Here is a 13,322-nt window from a genome sequence, read left to right as displayed (position 1 = left end):
TCTCAAATATATATATTTTTTTTAATTAAAGAATTTCTTGGAAGAAAAAAACAGCTAAAGTATAAAGTTTCTGCTAAGGAACCAAGGAGCTAACCTTAGATGCCAATGGTTTTTTTTCCTTCCCTTTATTGTTATTTCATTAAATAAAGAGAGTGAGGACAGAGAGTGTGAGCGTTCTTTGCCAAACGTAAGAATCAAGTTTACTAATCTAAATTCCCTTCCGAGTACCTTTTTCCTTCCACTTATCTCTTTGCTCCATCTTTTCTAGTAAGAAGGCAGTAGTGTGGGACATGGGTGTTATTTCTCTTGCTGGCAAAATTTTGGAAAGCAGACCATGTAGCTTGTGATATATGACTGCAACACAGCATCACAGCTCATTTCCAAAGTGGCTCTCTGGAAGCATTAACCTTTTTATTCATGCTCTTATGAACCGTGTCTGTATTATTTAGGAAGATTCAAAACCAAGCCCTCTAAAAATAAGTACGACTGAACCCATAAACTTTTGCTTTACCAAACCCAACCCTTGGTAGACAGCTTTAAAATAGGCTTCGTCTCCTCCCTGTCCACTGCTGTGTCTCGTTAGAGGATGGGGGGGGGAGGGGGGTGCTGGGAAGCTTATCGAAGGAGGTATGACGCTGAACTCCGCCTCGGTGCTTACGGGAGGGTAGAGTTAACTATCTCATTTGTCAGGGCAAAGCATTCCTGGATGTGGTCTTCAAGGGCTTTTGAAAACCCAAGGCAGCACCCATCACATGGCATTTGGCCAGAGGACATTGATCTCCAGGGTCAAAGTTTGGCACAGGAATATAATGAAATGAGGACAAAATAAGTAAAACCCTATCAGAGAAACGAACATCTTGTACACTTTCATTTTCTGTGTCTCAGAGGTTCGTTTGAAGATTCTACGACCAGATTCTACACCGCGTGTGTGGTGGAAGCCTTCGCCTATCTGCATTCCAAAGGAATCATTTACAGGGACCTCAAGCCAGAAAATCTCATCCTGGATCACCGAGGCTACACCAAACTGGTCAGTGCCCTTTACGCACGGTTTCTGCCCCACGGGTTTAAAACCTCTGTTCATAAAGCTGTGTTCATTTCCTAACATCAAAACCTCCCTTTTCCTTTGTAAATGCTATAACTTTTCTTAAGAGCATATCTTTGCATTATTGCTTTCAGCTCTTCTTTCAAGTGATGCAAAAGTTGTAAGAAATTAAATTGGCTAGGTCTTAATTAATACTGTCTTGGCAGGATGTGTTTAAATGGACTCGGACCTGTGGACACGTGTTCATAGACCTCTAGAAGAGCTTTGTAGACCTTTCTCTTGTCCACTTTCTGCCATTCACAGGGAATGACTACCTACGTCATAGAAAACCATGAATCCTTTTAACATCTTAGATTTAAGTACAATCGTAACAGGAAAAAAAATCGCTTGCTAGGCAATGTTATTTAGGCCATTTGAATTATAGTAATAGTAATGATCACAATAATAAAATCTGTCAAGCGCTCTAAAGATTTACCGTAGGAGGGAAGTTCTGTTATAAAATGAACAATTTTTGTGGACGTTGAATCTGTCAGTGCCTGGCTATTTTTTAAACTTTGGGACTTTTTATTCAGCATATGGTTTTCAAGGAAATCAAATCAATGGCTGTTCATTATTTGTGTTCTCAACCAAATCGTTTTGGGAAAAAAAAAGGTTTTCTGCATTCGATGCTCCTCCGTCCAGAAAGATTTCTAGAAAAACGAAGGACACATTTGCATTGTATCTCTGTTTATGTGTACTCGGGGCAGGGGTACATTTTGTTACTAGGTTCCTTGAGCAGTGCACTGGCTTCTCATTGCTAAATGAATTGTCTGCTTCCTAAATCCAGCAGAAATCATGCATATTCTGGAAAACGTGTCAAGTAGGTCCACCTAGACTTCTAAAAATTTTAAGTAAAGGGGTTGTGGCCCGACCTCCATGGTCAGGAAAGGAGGAAGAAATGGAAGCTGTTTCTGGAAAGAAAGGTTTACCTGTATTTCTAATGATGTGAGTTTCAGCCTATACTCAGGTTTTAACTTTTCCTATTACACTGACTTTGCTCAAGGAGGCTTTGTTTGAAACACAGATGACTCCTTTGGGAATATAGGACTGTAGTGATATGCATCTGTTTTTATTATTATTCCGTGCACTTCAGCTAAGTACCTTACTGCTTTTCAGCTTGAAAATAAGTAAGTGCCTTGAAATAACTTGTTTTTCTCTCTTTGTAAGGTTGATTTTGGCTTTGCAAAGAAAATAGGATTTGGAAAGAAAACATGGACTTTTTGTGGGACTCCAGAGTACGTGGCTCCAGAGATCATCCTGAACAAAGGCCATGACATTTCAGCCGACTACTGGTCACTGGGAATCCTAATGTATGAACTTCTGACTGGCAGGTACGGACATTGGCAGAGAATTGCTGATAAAAATAGATCAGCCAACAGCTGCACGCTCCTGCCTTTGTCACTCTGATTAGACCATCTTAAAGCACATTTCACCATATCTCGGTCCAGCACTTCAAGTAATTATGCAAGTGCCCAGGGATTCGTAAAACAAACTCTAAAATGGGTTGGATGAGGGCAGGGAACTCGACGTCAACCTTTGCCCTCATCATTATGAATTCCTTGTACATATGTGAGAGTGTGGAAAAACCTAGTGTCTTTCTGTGAGATCTTTGAGCCTAGCTGCTTAGCCAGCAATGAAGCAAGGGAGGTAATAGTGGTATAAAAATATCTAGGGTCAACTATTTATAGAGATAAGAGGACATGTTGACAAGTATTATACCTAAATGAAACGGGAATAGTTTGCAGGTCTTCTGCGTAATGCTCTTAGAGCCATCAGCAAGGAAAAGAAGATCCCCAACAAAAAGAGAAGCAAACACCCCACCGTGCCGTGCATGGGGGACAATGAGTAGTAGGGTCATTATAAACCAGAGTTCAGAAGAAGGCTGGGTAGAGGTCTCAGACACACAGAGCAAGGAAAGGACATCCCATGGCTTCACTAGAAGGGCAATAGGGGGCAAAGACATGGAGAGGTTGTGTGTCGAAAAACTTACTGGGAACCTGAGGGCTGCCTGACTAGCTTTAGCACAAGAGAGAGAGAGGCCACATAGATGACAAAGGGATACAGAGAGAGTTGGGGAAACAGGAACAGAGGGGACCCCCACCCCTAACACCACGAGCTGGAGTGGGGAGGAACGTACAGAGAAACGGTGAGCGGGTGCATCTGCCCCTGGCACGGAACCTTAAGTCATGGCTTAAAAGGGCAACTTCAAATAACAGAACCAGCCCTAGAACCCTGCCAAGTGGTGGGGACTCCCTGTAGTCCTCAGAAGCTGGCAGGTACCTCTACTTATGTTTCCCCTCCACCTTGATAGTACAGAGGGGAGCAGAGCCCAGGCACCACAGGGAGCCCCAGCCCCCTGACCCTAGATGTCCCACCAGTGTGGACACCCTTGGTCAGTGCTCATTATGACTCCAGCCATCTCACCAAGGTAAGACAGGCACAGAATACTCTAGACGTGCCCTACTTTGGCTCTCCATGACTTGCCAAAACAACCCAGTGTCAAGTGCCCTGGGACCCCTGGCCCAGGCCCACCTCGACTCTTGCTGTCCTGCCAGGGGGGCCTCTGCGTGGAGGGCCCCATGACCCCTGGCTTCTACCCACTTGAGCTGTCCTGCCACTGGGGCCTTAGCACAGACAGCCCCAGAACCGCCCCAACAGGGCGGCCCAGGATCCATAGCCCATGACAGCTACAGCTCTGTAGAGCCAGCCAAAGTCAGCAGGCAAACACGGTCTACACAGGGATGACCATACGGAAGGTCATTCCGTCGAGTTTAGGAGAAGCAGCTATTCTGTAATTCGTCGAAACAAAGTCGATCGAAATGAGGAGAGAGGGGAATATGGTCCGTAGGAAAGAACACAAAACTTCAAAAAAGGTAAGTGGAGATAAGCATGGGTGAACTCTGTGAGAACTTTAACAAATAGAAAACACCAAGAAAAGAACCAGAGGTGAAGAATACAGTAACTGAAATGTAAAATACACTAAAGGGAGTAAATAGTGGATTAGAAGAGAGAAGAACGGCTCAGTGATCTAGAAGACAGAGCCAATGGAAAGCACCCCAGCTGAACAGCAAAAAAAAAAAAAAAACGGGGGGGGGGGGAATTAAAAGAAATTGAAGCTAAGGAATCTCTTGGACAACATCAAACAATAATTCCCATTATCTGGGTCCCAGAGACAGAAAAGAGCAGACAACATGTTTGAAGAAATAAGAACTCAAAACTTCCCTACCCTAGGAAAGGAAGTAGACATCCAGTTTCAGGAAGCCCTAAGAATTCCAAACAAGATGAACCCATGGCACACATTTATCAATGTCACAGATTATACACCACCAAGCAAGTTTATCGTTCAGATTTGAAGGAGCAATAAAGAGTTTACCAGAAAATCAAAAAAAAAAAAATGGTTAAGGGGAATTCTTTAATAATCAGAAGAAAATAGTGAAAAAAAACTTCATTAATAAAAGTAAACATACAGTAAAGGGACTAGAGCAATGACTTATAGGGCTAGTATGAAGGTTAAAAGAAAAAGTAGTAAAGTCAACTACTTGATTTTATTAATATTAAGGCATTAATATTTATTATTATAATTTTGTTATATAAATATAAAATATATATAAATTTATGTTAATTTATATAATTATAATATATAACTATATAAATACAATCTATTTTTTATTTTATTTTATAGATAATATATATATTTTATATATATTAATATTAAGGCAACTCATAAAATAAAAAGCTGTAAAATATGACAGTATATACACAAAGTGGTGGGGGAGGGTAAAAATCAAGTTCTTTCAGAATGTGTTTAACTTAAGTGACCATGAACTTAATATAGACTACTATATACTTAGGATGTTGTTGCATATGAACCTCATGGCAACCACAAACTAAAATGTACCAAAGATACACATAAAATAAAGACAAAACTGTATGCTGCTTACAAGAGGCAAACTTTAAAGACACATGCAGACTGAAAGTGGGGGGAAAAAATATTGCATGCAAAAGGAAGCCAAAAAAACAAACAAGACAAAAGAAGCTTCAGTAAGAATACTTATGCCTGACAAAATAGACCAAAAAAGACTGTAACAAAGACAAAGAAGAGTGTTACATAGAGATAAAGGGATCAATCCAACAAGAGGATTTAAGTTGTAAATACCAATCCACCAACATGGGAGCACCTAAGTACATTAAGCAAGTCTGAACATAAAGGGAAAATTGACAGTAAGACAACATAGCAGGGGACATTAACACCCCACTTGTGTCAATGGACCTGTCATCCAGGCAGGAAGTCAGTAAGGAAACAGTGTCTTTGAAAGACACATTAGTCTAGATGGGCATAACAGACAGATATGGCCCATTCCATCCAACAGTAGCAGAATACACATTCTTTTCAGAATGAAAAGCACGTGAAACAGTCCCCAGGATAGAGCACAATTTAGGCTACAAGTCTCAATACGTTTAAGATTGAAATCATATCAAGCATGTCTTCCAACCACAATGGTATGAAACTACAAATCAGTTACAAAAAAGAAAAAAAGCCAAAACATAAAGAGGCTAAACAATGTGCTACCAAACGACCAATTTCTCAACGAACAAATCAAAGAGGGAATATTTAAAAATACACAGATACCAGCAGCAACAACAAACACGGAGACAATGTAAACAAAACCATCCAAAATCTTTGGGAAGCAGCAAAAGCAGTTCTAAGAAGGAAATTTGTAGTAGCGGAGGCTTATCTCAGCAGTAAAGAAGTTAGAAAGATAACGGACAAAGACAAAATTAGAAGAGAGGAAATAATAAAAATCAGAGAGGAAATAAACGAGAGACCAAAAAAAAAAAAAAGAAGAAGAATACAAAGGATCAATGAAAGTGAGTATTGTTTTCTTAAAAGAGAAACAATATTGAGAAACCTATATAGCAAGACTCATGAAGGAAAACAAAAGAGAGAATCCAAATAATTAATATCAGAAGTGAAAGCAAAGTAACAACCAACAGTACCAACATGCAAAGGTTATTAGAGAAGGAATACTATACAAATTATGTGCCACCAAAGTGGACAATCTAAAAGAAATGGATGAATTTCTAGAAATACACAATCGTTCAAAACAAAATCAGGAAGAAATAGCAAATCTGAACAAACCTATAACTAGTAACAAAATTGTTTTAAAAACAAACCTATAACTAGTGATCAAAAACACCCCAATAAACAAAAGCTGAGGAGAAGAGGGCTTCACAGGTGAATTCTACCCAATATTTAAGGAAGAACTGATAGCTAGTCTCCCCAAACTATTACTAAAAAAAAAAAGAAACCTTCATTTTATAAGACCAGTACTACACTGATACCAAAACCAAAGACACTACCAAAAAAGAGAACTGCAGGGCAATATACTTGAAGAACCTGGATTGAAAAAATCTCAACAAAATATTAGCAAACCACATTCAACAATACATTAAAAGGATCACTCACCACGATCAGGTGGGATTTATTCTGGGGATACAAGGGTGGTTCAGTATTCTCAAATCGATCAACATCATCGACCACATTGACAAGAAAAAGGGTAAAGCCCATATGATCATCTTAACAGATGCATAAAAAGGTTTTGACAGAATTCAGTATCTGTATATAATACCCTCAACAAAGCGGGTTTAGAAAGAACATACCTTAACATATTAGAGTCCATATATGAAAAAACCCCAACTAACATCGTACTCAATGGTGAGAAACTGAGAGATCCAGAAACAATACAAGAATTTCCACTATCACCACTGTTATTCAGCATAGTACTGGAAGTCATAGCTGAAGCAGTCAGACAAGAAAGGGAAATAAAAGGCATCCAACGTGGTAAGGAAGAATTTCAGCTGTCACTGTTTGCAGATGGCACAGTACTACACGTAGAAAACCCTAAATATGCCATCAAAAAACGTTAGAAATAATAAGTGAATTCAGTAACGTTGGAAGACAAAAAATTAATACACAGCAATCTGTTGTCTTTCTATTCATTACTAACAAAGCAGAAGGAGAATTTAAGAAAGCAATTCTATGTACATTGCCCCAAAAAATAAAGTTACCAAAGATAAATTTAACCAAGGAGGTGAAAGACCTGTTCTCCAAAAACTATTAAATTTTGATGAAAGAAATTGGGAGCAAATGGAGACATGGTCTGTGCTCCTGGATTGTAAGAATTCGTATTGTTAAAATGTCCATACTACCCAAATCACTCTACAGATTCAGTGCGATCCCTATCAAAATTCCAATAGCATTATTCACAGAACTAGGACAAATAATACTAAAATCCGTATGAAACCACCAAAGACCCTGAATAGTAGAAGCAATCCTAAGAAAGAAGAACAAAGCACAAAAGTAGACACACAGACCATGGGAGCCGAACAGAGAGCCCAGAAGTAAACATTTGCTTATGTGGTCAATTACTCTCCAACAGAGGAAGCAAGAATAGGTAATGCCAGGGGGAAATGGACGGCTAGATGTTGTGAAAAAGCTAAAGGATGTGGAAGAGATCATGGCAGGTGACTCTTGTAAGTTTAAACTCAAGGGGTGCCTGGCTGGCTCAGTCTGTGGAGCATACGACTCTTGATTTCTGGGTTGTGAGTTTGAGCCCCACAGTGGGTGTAGAGATTACTTTAAAAAAAAAATACAATCAAGTTTAAATTCAAGTAGTAGACTAAATTGTCGCATTATGTTGGTTGACAGAGGTGACGGGATCAGTTCCATCCCGTAGGTTGATCGGAGTAGACCTTTTTTGGGAAAGCGGCATAACCCTTTAGCCAGGTAAATATGGGAAGAACCTTCCAGGCGAAACAAACCGCATTCTGAGGTGCAAAGATGCTTGGTATTTCAGAGAGCAGACATGGCGTCCTGATCCCAGCGAGTGAGGGTGGTGTTAGCAGGAGATGGAGTCCTATTACTGGCATCCTTGTAGCCGTCTAGTGATTTTGGACTTCATGTTGAATGTAATCAGTGAGCTGACAGGTGCAGGAAAAGGGCTAGAAAGTGGAAGCCACATCTTGAATGGCCAAGGACAGCAAGACTAACAAGACATGAGAGGAATGGCAGATCAGCTTGACCCATATATGGTTTGGCGGGGGGTGGCTGTTTGTATTTTTAATGTTTATTTATTTTTGAGGAAGAGAGTGCACGAGCGAGTGGAGGAGGGGCAGACAGAGAGGGAGACACAGAATCCGAAGCAGGCTCCAGGCTCCGAGCTGTCAGCACAGAGCCCGACGCGGGAGGGGGGTAAAGCCGCAAGATCATGGCCTGAGCCAAAGCGGGACACTTGACCCACTGAGCCATCCAGGCACCCCCCGTATATGGTTTTGCTCCATGATTTACTCACAAAGGTTTCCACGTGGTTTTGCTATTAATCCAGCATCGTTCCGTGTTACCACGACTAATATATGTCCCCAAATAAGACTGGTGGAGTTATAACAGTTTAGGATTTCTTATTTAGAAAATACGAGTGATTCTCTTTTCACCTCTCACCTTTGCAGCCCGCCATTCTCAGGCCCAGACCCTATGAAAACCTATAACATCATACTGAGGGGGATTGACATGATAGAATTTCCGAAGAAGATTGTCAAAAATGCTGCTAATTTAATTAAAAAACTATGCAGGTAAGCGTTTGGCCACGTGACGTTTGAAAGGATCATGACGGGAACATGATGGGATCCCTTACAGGTGTTGTTTTCTTTCCAGGGATAACCCATCGGAAAGACTAGGGAATTTGAAGAACGGCGTCAAAGACATCCAAAAGCACAAGTAAGTGTTCTTCCCTTGACCTTTCTGTGGGAGGGTCCAGAAAGCCCCTCCCCAGGCTGTTCTTTTTAAGCTACTGGCTGTGTGACTGACACAGTTAGCCCATGGGAACACTGCGGGGGACGTTCAGACCAGTTAGCCTTTGGGCACAGCACAGCCACACGCGACCCTGTGCCCTACTAAGTGACCAATTCACTGAATTCAGTTTCTCCCAGCTCACGCTAAGGAGCATTGCTCCTCTCTGGCACCAAGAGGAAATGTGAACTAGATTGATCGATTGAATTCTAGGTGGATTCTAGAATTCTATTCTCTACCAGAATATCAAAAACACAAGTCCTCCACCATATCATGCCTCATTTCCTAGACTAAAACTGGAATATATTTTTCCACCCGCTTCCCAATTAGATGATAAAACATAGTACTGAGTACAGCGTTGTTTTTAAGTGATGGCAGCGTCTTAAATATTAACCCTTACCTAGTTGATTGGATATCTGAGTGCTAATCTAAGACCCAGTTGTTGTTTTTTATTAGTCTGTTGGTGTAACACCCACAGGAAATTCACATCTGTGCAAAAAGAACTTACTTACCAAAGTATCTATAAATACCTAAAACACCTGCTAAGAATTTGGTGTATGCATTTGCTACTGCTGAAAACTTTTAAAGACAAAACAGAAACCTGCTCCTCATTTTCACAGAAAATCTGAACACAAATACCTTCGTTTTTTTAACACTTAACTAAAAATGACATTTTACTAGAAATTATTATGACCCTAGTATTGCATAGTCAATGTTTTCTTCTACGAACACAAAAACAGTACCAAGTCAGAGTTAGACCTGACAAATATAGTGATGTGAAAAGGTTAATTAGGCTGCCCAAGGAATCAGTGCAAAGCTGGAAAAATAATTTTCTGTCCTGACTTTCATGCCCTGGTTCCATTGCCTTAAAATAAGATGTCCAAGTAGATCATGGGCTAAGGATATCATGGCACTTATTAAGTTATAATGATAGTACAGGAACAAGGTCATACAGACATTGTGACGAAATTGCCAGGGGGACACAGGAGTTATTTGTAACCGATGTTAAATATTTCAACAATTAGATTTTTAAAATATGCATTGTATAAAACAACTGTGAAAGTTTTCAATGACACAGGATACATTTGTGTCACGTTGAAAATGTTCGCCTTTCTGCTTTCCATCCTGTATGGATATTTCCACATCAAATATGTTGCAACGGGGCTTCAGCTAAAGTAAAATGCCTTTAACCAGCTCCTTTTTCTCCTCCCTTTCCTAGATGGTTTGAGGGCTTTAACTGGGAAGGCTTAAGAAAAGGCACCTTGACACCTCCTATAATACCAAGTGTAAGTAGACTTCCCAGCGAATACTTGTGTGACAAGGTTTTATCCTGTGATCAGATTAAATAAACTATAGAAGTACCACATTAGAATAGTATCTAAAATGCAACCTTAAAAACAGGCCAGTTAGGAGATGGTTATTGTATGTGTATTCTATCATTACCTGTTTCAACTATTCGTTCTAATTTATTTGTCCTTTTATCGAGCTCTAAAAGAAAAGGATTCTCGTTCCTTAACTGTCTTTTCTGAACATATCGGGTTTTTTGTGAAATAGCAGCCCAGTGAGGGTGACTCAGTATTTGGACTGTATTAACTTGAAATCGATTTCACTTGATTGCATTTTTACGTATTTCTGTTTAATGCTGCCTCTTTACGAAAAGGCACAGACCGCTTTGTGGTCCTGAGCCTTTCAGGTGTACGCTTCCTTCCCCTGGGACTAACTCAAGCCTGCTCTTGATTCAGAAGCATTTTCCCTACTTCTGAGATTTATTTCTGTGTCAATGCTTATGCCTCTTCGCAAACAAAAACCCCGTTACCGTGGCTCACGTCGCAGATTCTAACTGCATTCTTCAAGTTTTGTTTTTAGAACAAGAGTAGAGAGTAAGCCTGAATTATACTTGCCTACATCCACCAGAGGTTTCCTTTTATGGATATACATATATATATATATACATATATATATATATATATATATATATACACACACACACATATAAATATAAAAGAGGTTCTAAATATTATAGAATATGAGGGAAACTAAAGGATGGATTTTTTACTGCTTTTACTGATGCTCTGCAGTTTGGACTTTGCCCGAGAAATTTGCAAGAGTTCTGACCGAGGTCAGAAATGGCTTTTATTCTACTTGAAATAAACACACACAAGACTTAAGATGGTCTACAGGGTGCTACCCAGCCTGATTTCTGCCTGCTTCTCCTATTTCTCATTCCAGTCCTATCCTCTCTTACACAGCAGCCACATTGGCCCCTTTGGATCACTTCACAGCATGAAGCACTCTCTCTCCCCTCGGGACCTTTGCACGTGCTACAACCTCTTTTTTGAACTCACCAATTCTTAGTTTTGAAATACTATTTTTTCAAAGAGGCTTTCCATCATCACTCATACTCTCAAGTCTTTTTTCTTCCTAACACTAAGCAAACCTTATAGTCATCTACAGATTTTTGTGATTATTTGGTTTTAGTCCTACAAGGTACTCCCTGCCAGGGTAGGGCAAGAGCAATGTCTTTTTTTATTCACCGCCCTTAGCCCCAGTAAAAAGCACAAAGCCTGCCACCTGGTAGCCATTCAAACAACAGTCACTGATCGGGGAATGAATAAAGATGCTTTTTAAAAATCTAGTTTGGGATTTTACTAAAAAAAAAAAAACCCAAAAATCAAGAAATCCCTTCTCGGTCACGCCCTCTCTCATTTGTAGGTTGCATCACCCACAGACACAAGCAATTTTGACAGTTTCCCTGAGGACAGTGATGAACCACCACCTGATGACAACTCGGGCTGGGACATAGACTTCTAATGTATTTCTCTTACCTGCTTCTGCCTTGCTGAAGTCAGCTTTCTCTGAGACACGGCTGACAGCAAACCTGAGGGACAGAATGAAGATCAGTGCTCGGGGTCACCATGATGCCTTTGATCGATGCTGCTCCAGTAACTACAGTGGCATGAGGACTTCTTGCTTAGACGACAGTAGTGCTCTTTACATGTTTTCTGTTTGATCCTAAAAATAGCAGTTGACATGGTGGTCCTGAAGCAAAGCCCTTCGCCAGTAAAGAGAGGTTTCCTGTCGTGGCAATGGTCTTGCTTTGCTCGGACTGTAATTTGAAAGACTGTAAGAAATACTTCAACCTAGAAAAAGAGTCCGTACCTTGCTAGGATGGCCAAGATCAAAAAATAATGTGTGGGGTACGATCGGTTGCCGTGGTACCAAAACGGGGCTCTTCCTTTCCTTCAAGGGAGGCCATGGGATCTATTAGCGCAAGCCAGTGTCTATACCATACGGAAGAGGGCCACGCGTCTATGGGTCACGGCGTTCATGTCAAACCAGTGCTAGAAGTTTCCTGATTTTGTTTCCCAACAGTGCTGATGACGAGGCTGAATGTTACCTTTCCTTTCTGACAGATTTTAAAAATCGATACAATCAAAGCACAACCGCTATGAAGCCTCACGGCAGGTATATATGCGTTTTCACGGAGGATTGAAAAAAAAAAAAAAAAAACCTGCATGACATTTGTTTTTTTCTTTTTTTGATAAATTGGCATGACAGGGGGGAAAAAAAAAAAAAGCAATTCACAAACCATTTCATATCGTTTCAAATATCGTGCTTCAAGATGGTCCTGGAAATCAGTGACTAGCAGCCAATTGATTTTTCTTTATTACCTAACATACTCTCAGACTGAGGCTTAAAATAGTCCCTTTTATAAAAATCAACCCTTGGGGTGGGGACGGGGTGGGGGGGGCGGGGTGGAGAGGGATGAAGATCCGTCCAAAAATAAAAATAAACTATATAGGTGCTATGTATATCTTTCATCTGTAAATGTCCGTGTCTGAGCAGACAACACAAATTCTAATCATCACCTGTGTAGCCAGAGACTCAAGCATTTTCACTACATTTACCAATGAAACTCCCGTCAGATTTCACTTACACAACATAGTCTAGGGTTGAGGGGAAAGGTGGTTAAAACCCATTCAACTGGCTTCTTGTCTTAGGCCTGAACCAAAAAGAAGAAGAAGGAAGCACAAAATCATCAAGATTTACCAGATGAGGGACCTTCCTTATGCGAGGTCAGGGAACAGGACAGGACCTGGCCAGGTGTTGATTCCCTTTTTGTGGATGAGCCGATGTGAGTTCATGCATGCGTGAGAGTAGAGGAGAACACAGGACCCTGATTTCTTAAGCAGAAGTTTTCATTAAGTAAGACGGAAGTATTGCAATCCTGAAACGTACCTGGAAATACCAGACTGATTTGCTTTTTCATGAGGGAAGAAGAATCGGCAGTTTCAAGTGAATCCTCTGTTGGCAGGCGAGTTGACTACTCTGAGCTGTTCTAAGTAGCAGAGACATTTGGAAGCTTTTCCTGGACAAGTAGCGTTAAACCTGCGT

At 40.5% G+C, this 13,322-nt stretch overlaps 1 protein-coding gene across 6 annotated transcripts in view; it reads left to right on the top strand.

The window, feature by feature from the left end:
* Positions 1–12,511, top strand: part of PRKG1 (protein kinase cGMP-dependent 1) — a 1,163,528-nt gene extending 1,151,017 nt beyond the window's left edge. For all 6 annotated transcript variants that reach the window (XM_040454314.1, XM_040454315.1, XM_040454316.1 and 3 more), the window contains 6 exons: positions 886–1,027; positions 2,249–2,412; positions 8,588–8,710; positions 8,793–8,855; positions 10,147–10,213; positions 11,640–12,511. In XM_040454314.1, the coding sequence (XP_040310248.1) occupies positions 886–1,027; positions 2,249–2,412; positions 8,588–8,710; positions 8,793–8,855; positions 10,147–10,213; positions 11,640–11,738 (658 nt within the window). In that variant the 3' untranslated portion in view covers positions 11,739–12,511. The remainder of the gene's footprint in view (positions 1–885; positions 1,028–2,248; positions 2,413–8,587; positions 8,711–8,792; positions 8,856–10,146; positions 10,214–11,639) is intronic.
* Positions 12,512–13,322: the final 811 nt, after the last annotated feature.

The sequence above is a fragment of the Herpailurus yagouaroundi genome, unplaced genomic scaffold (assembly GCF_014898765.1).
Source record: "Herpailurus yagouaroundi ecotype Mexico unplaced genomic scaffold, PumYag 211, whole genome shotgun sequence".
Classification (NCBI taxonomy): Eukaryota; Metazoa; Chordata; class Mammalia; order Carnivora; family Felidae; genus Herpailurus; species Herpailurus yagouaroundi.
Note: the sequence above shows the minus strand (reverse complement) of the source record. Positions and strands in the feature narration are given on the sequence as shown.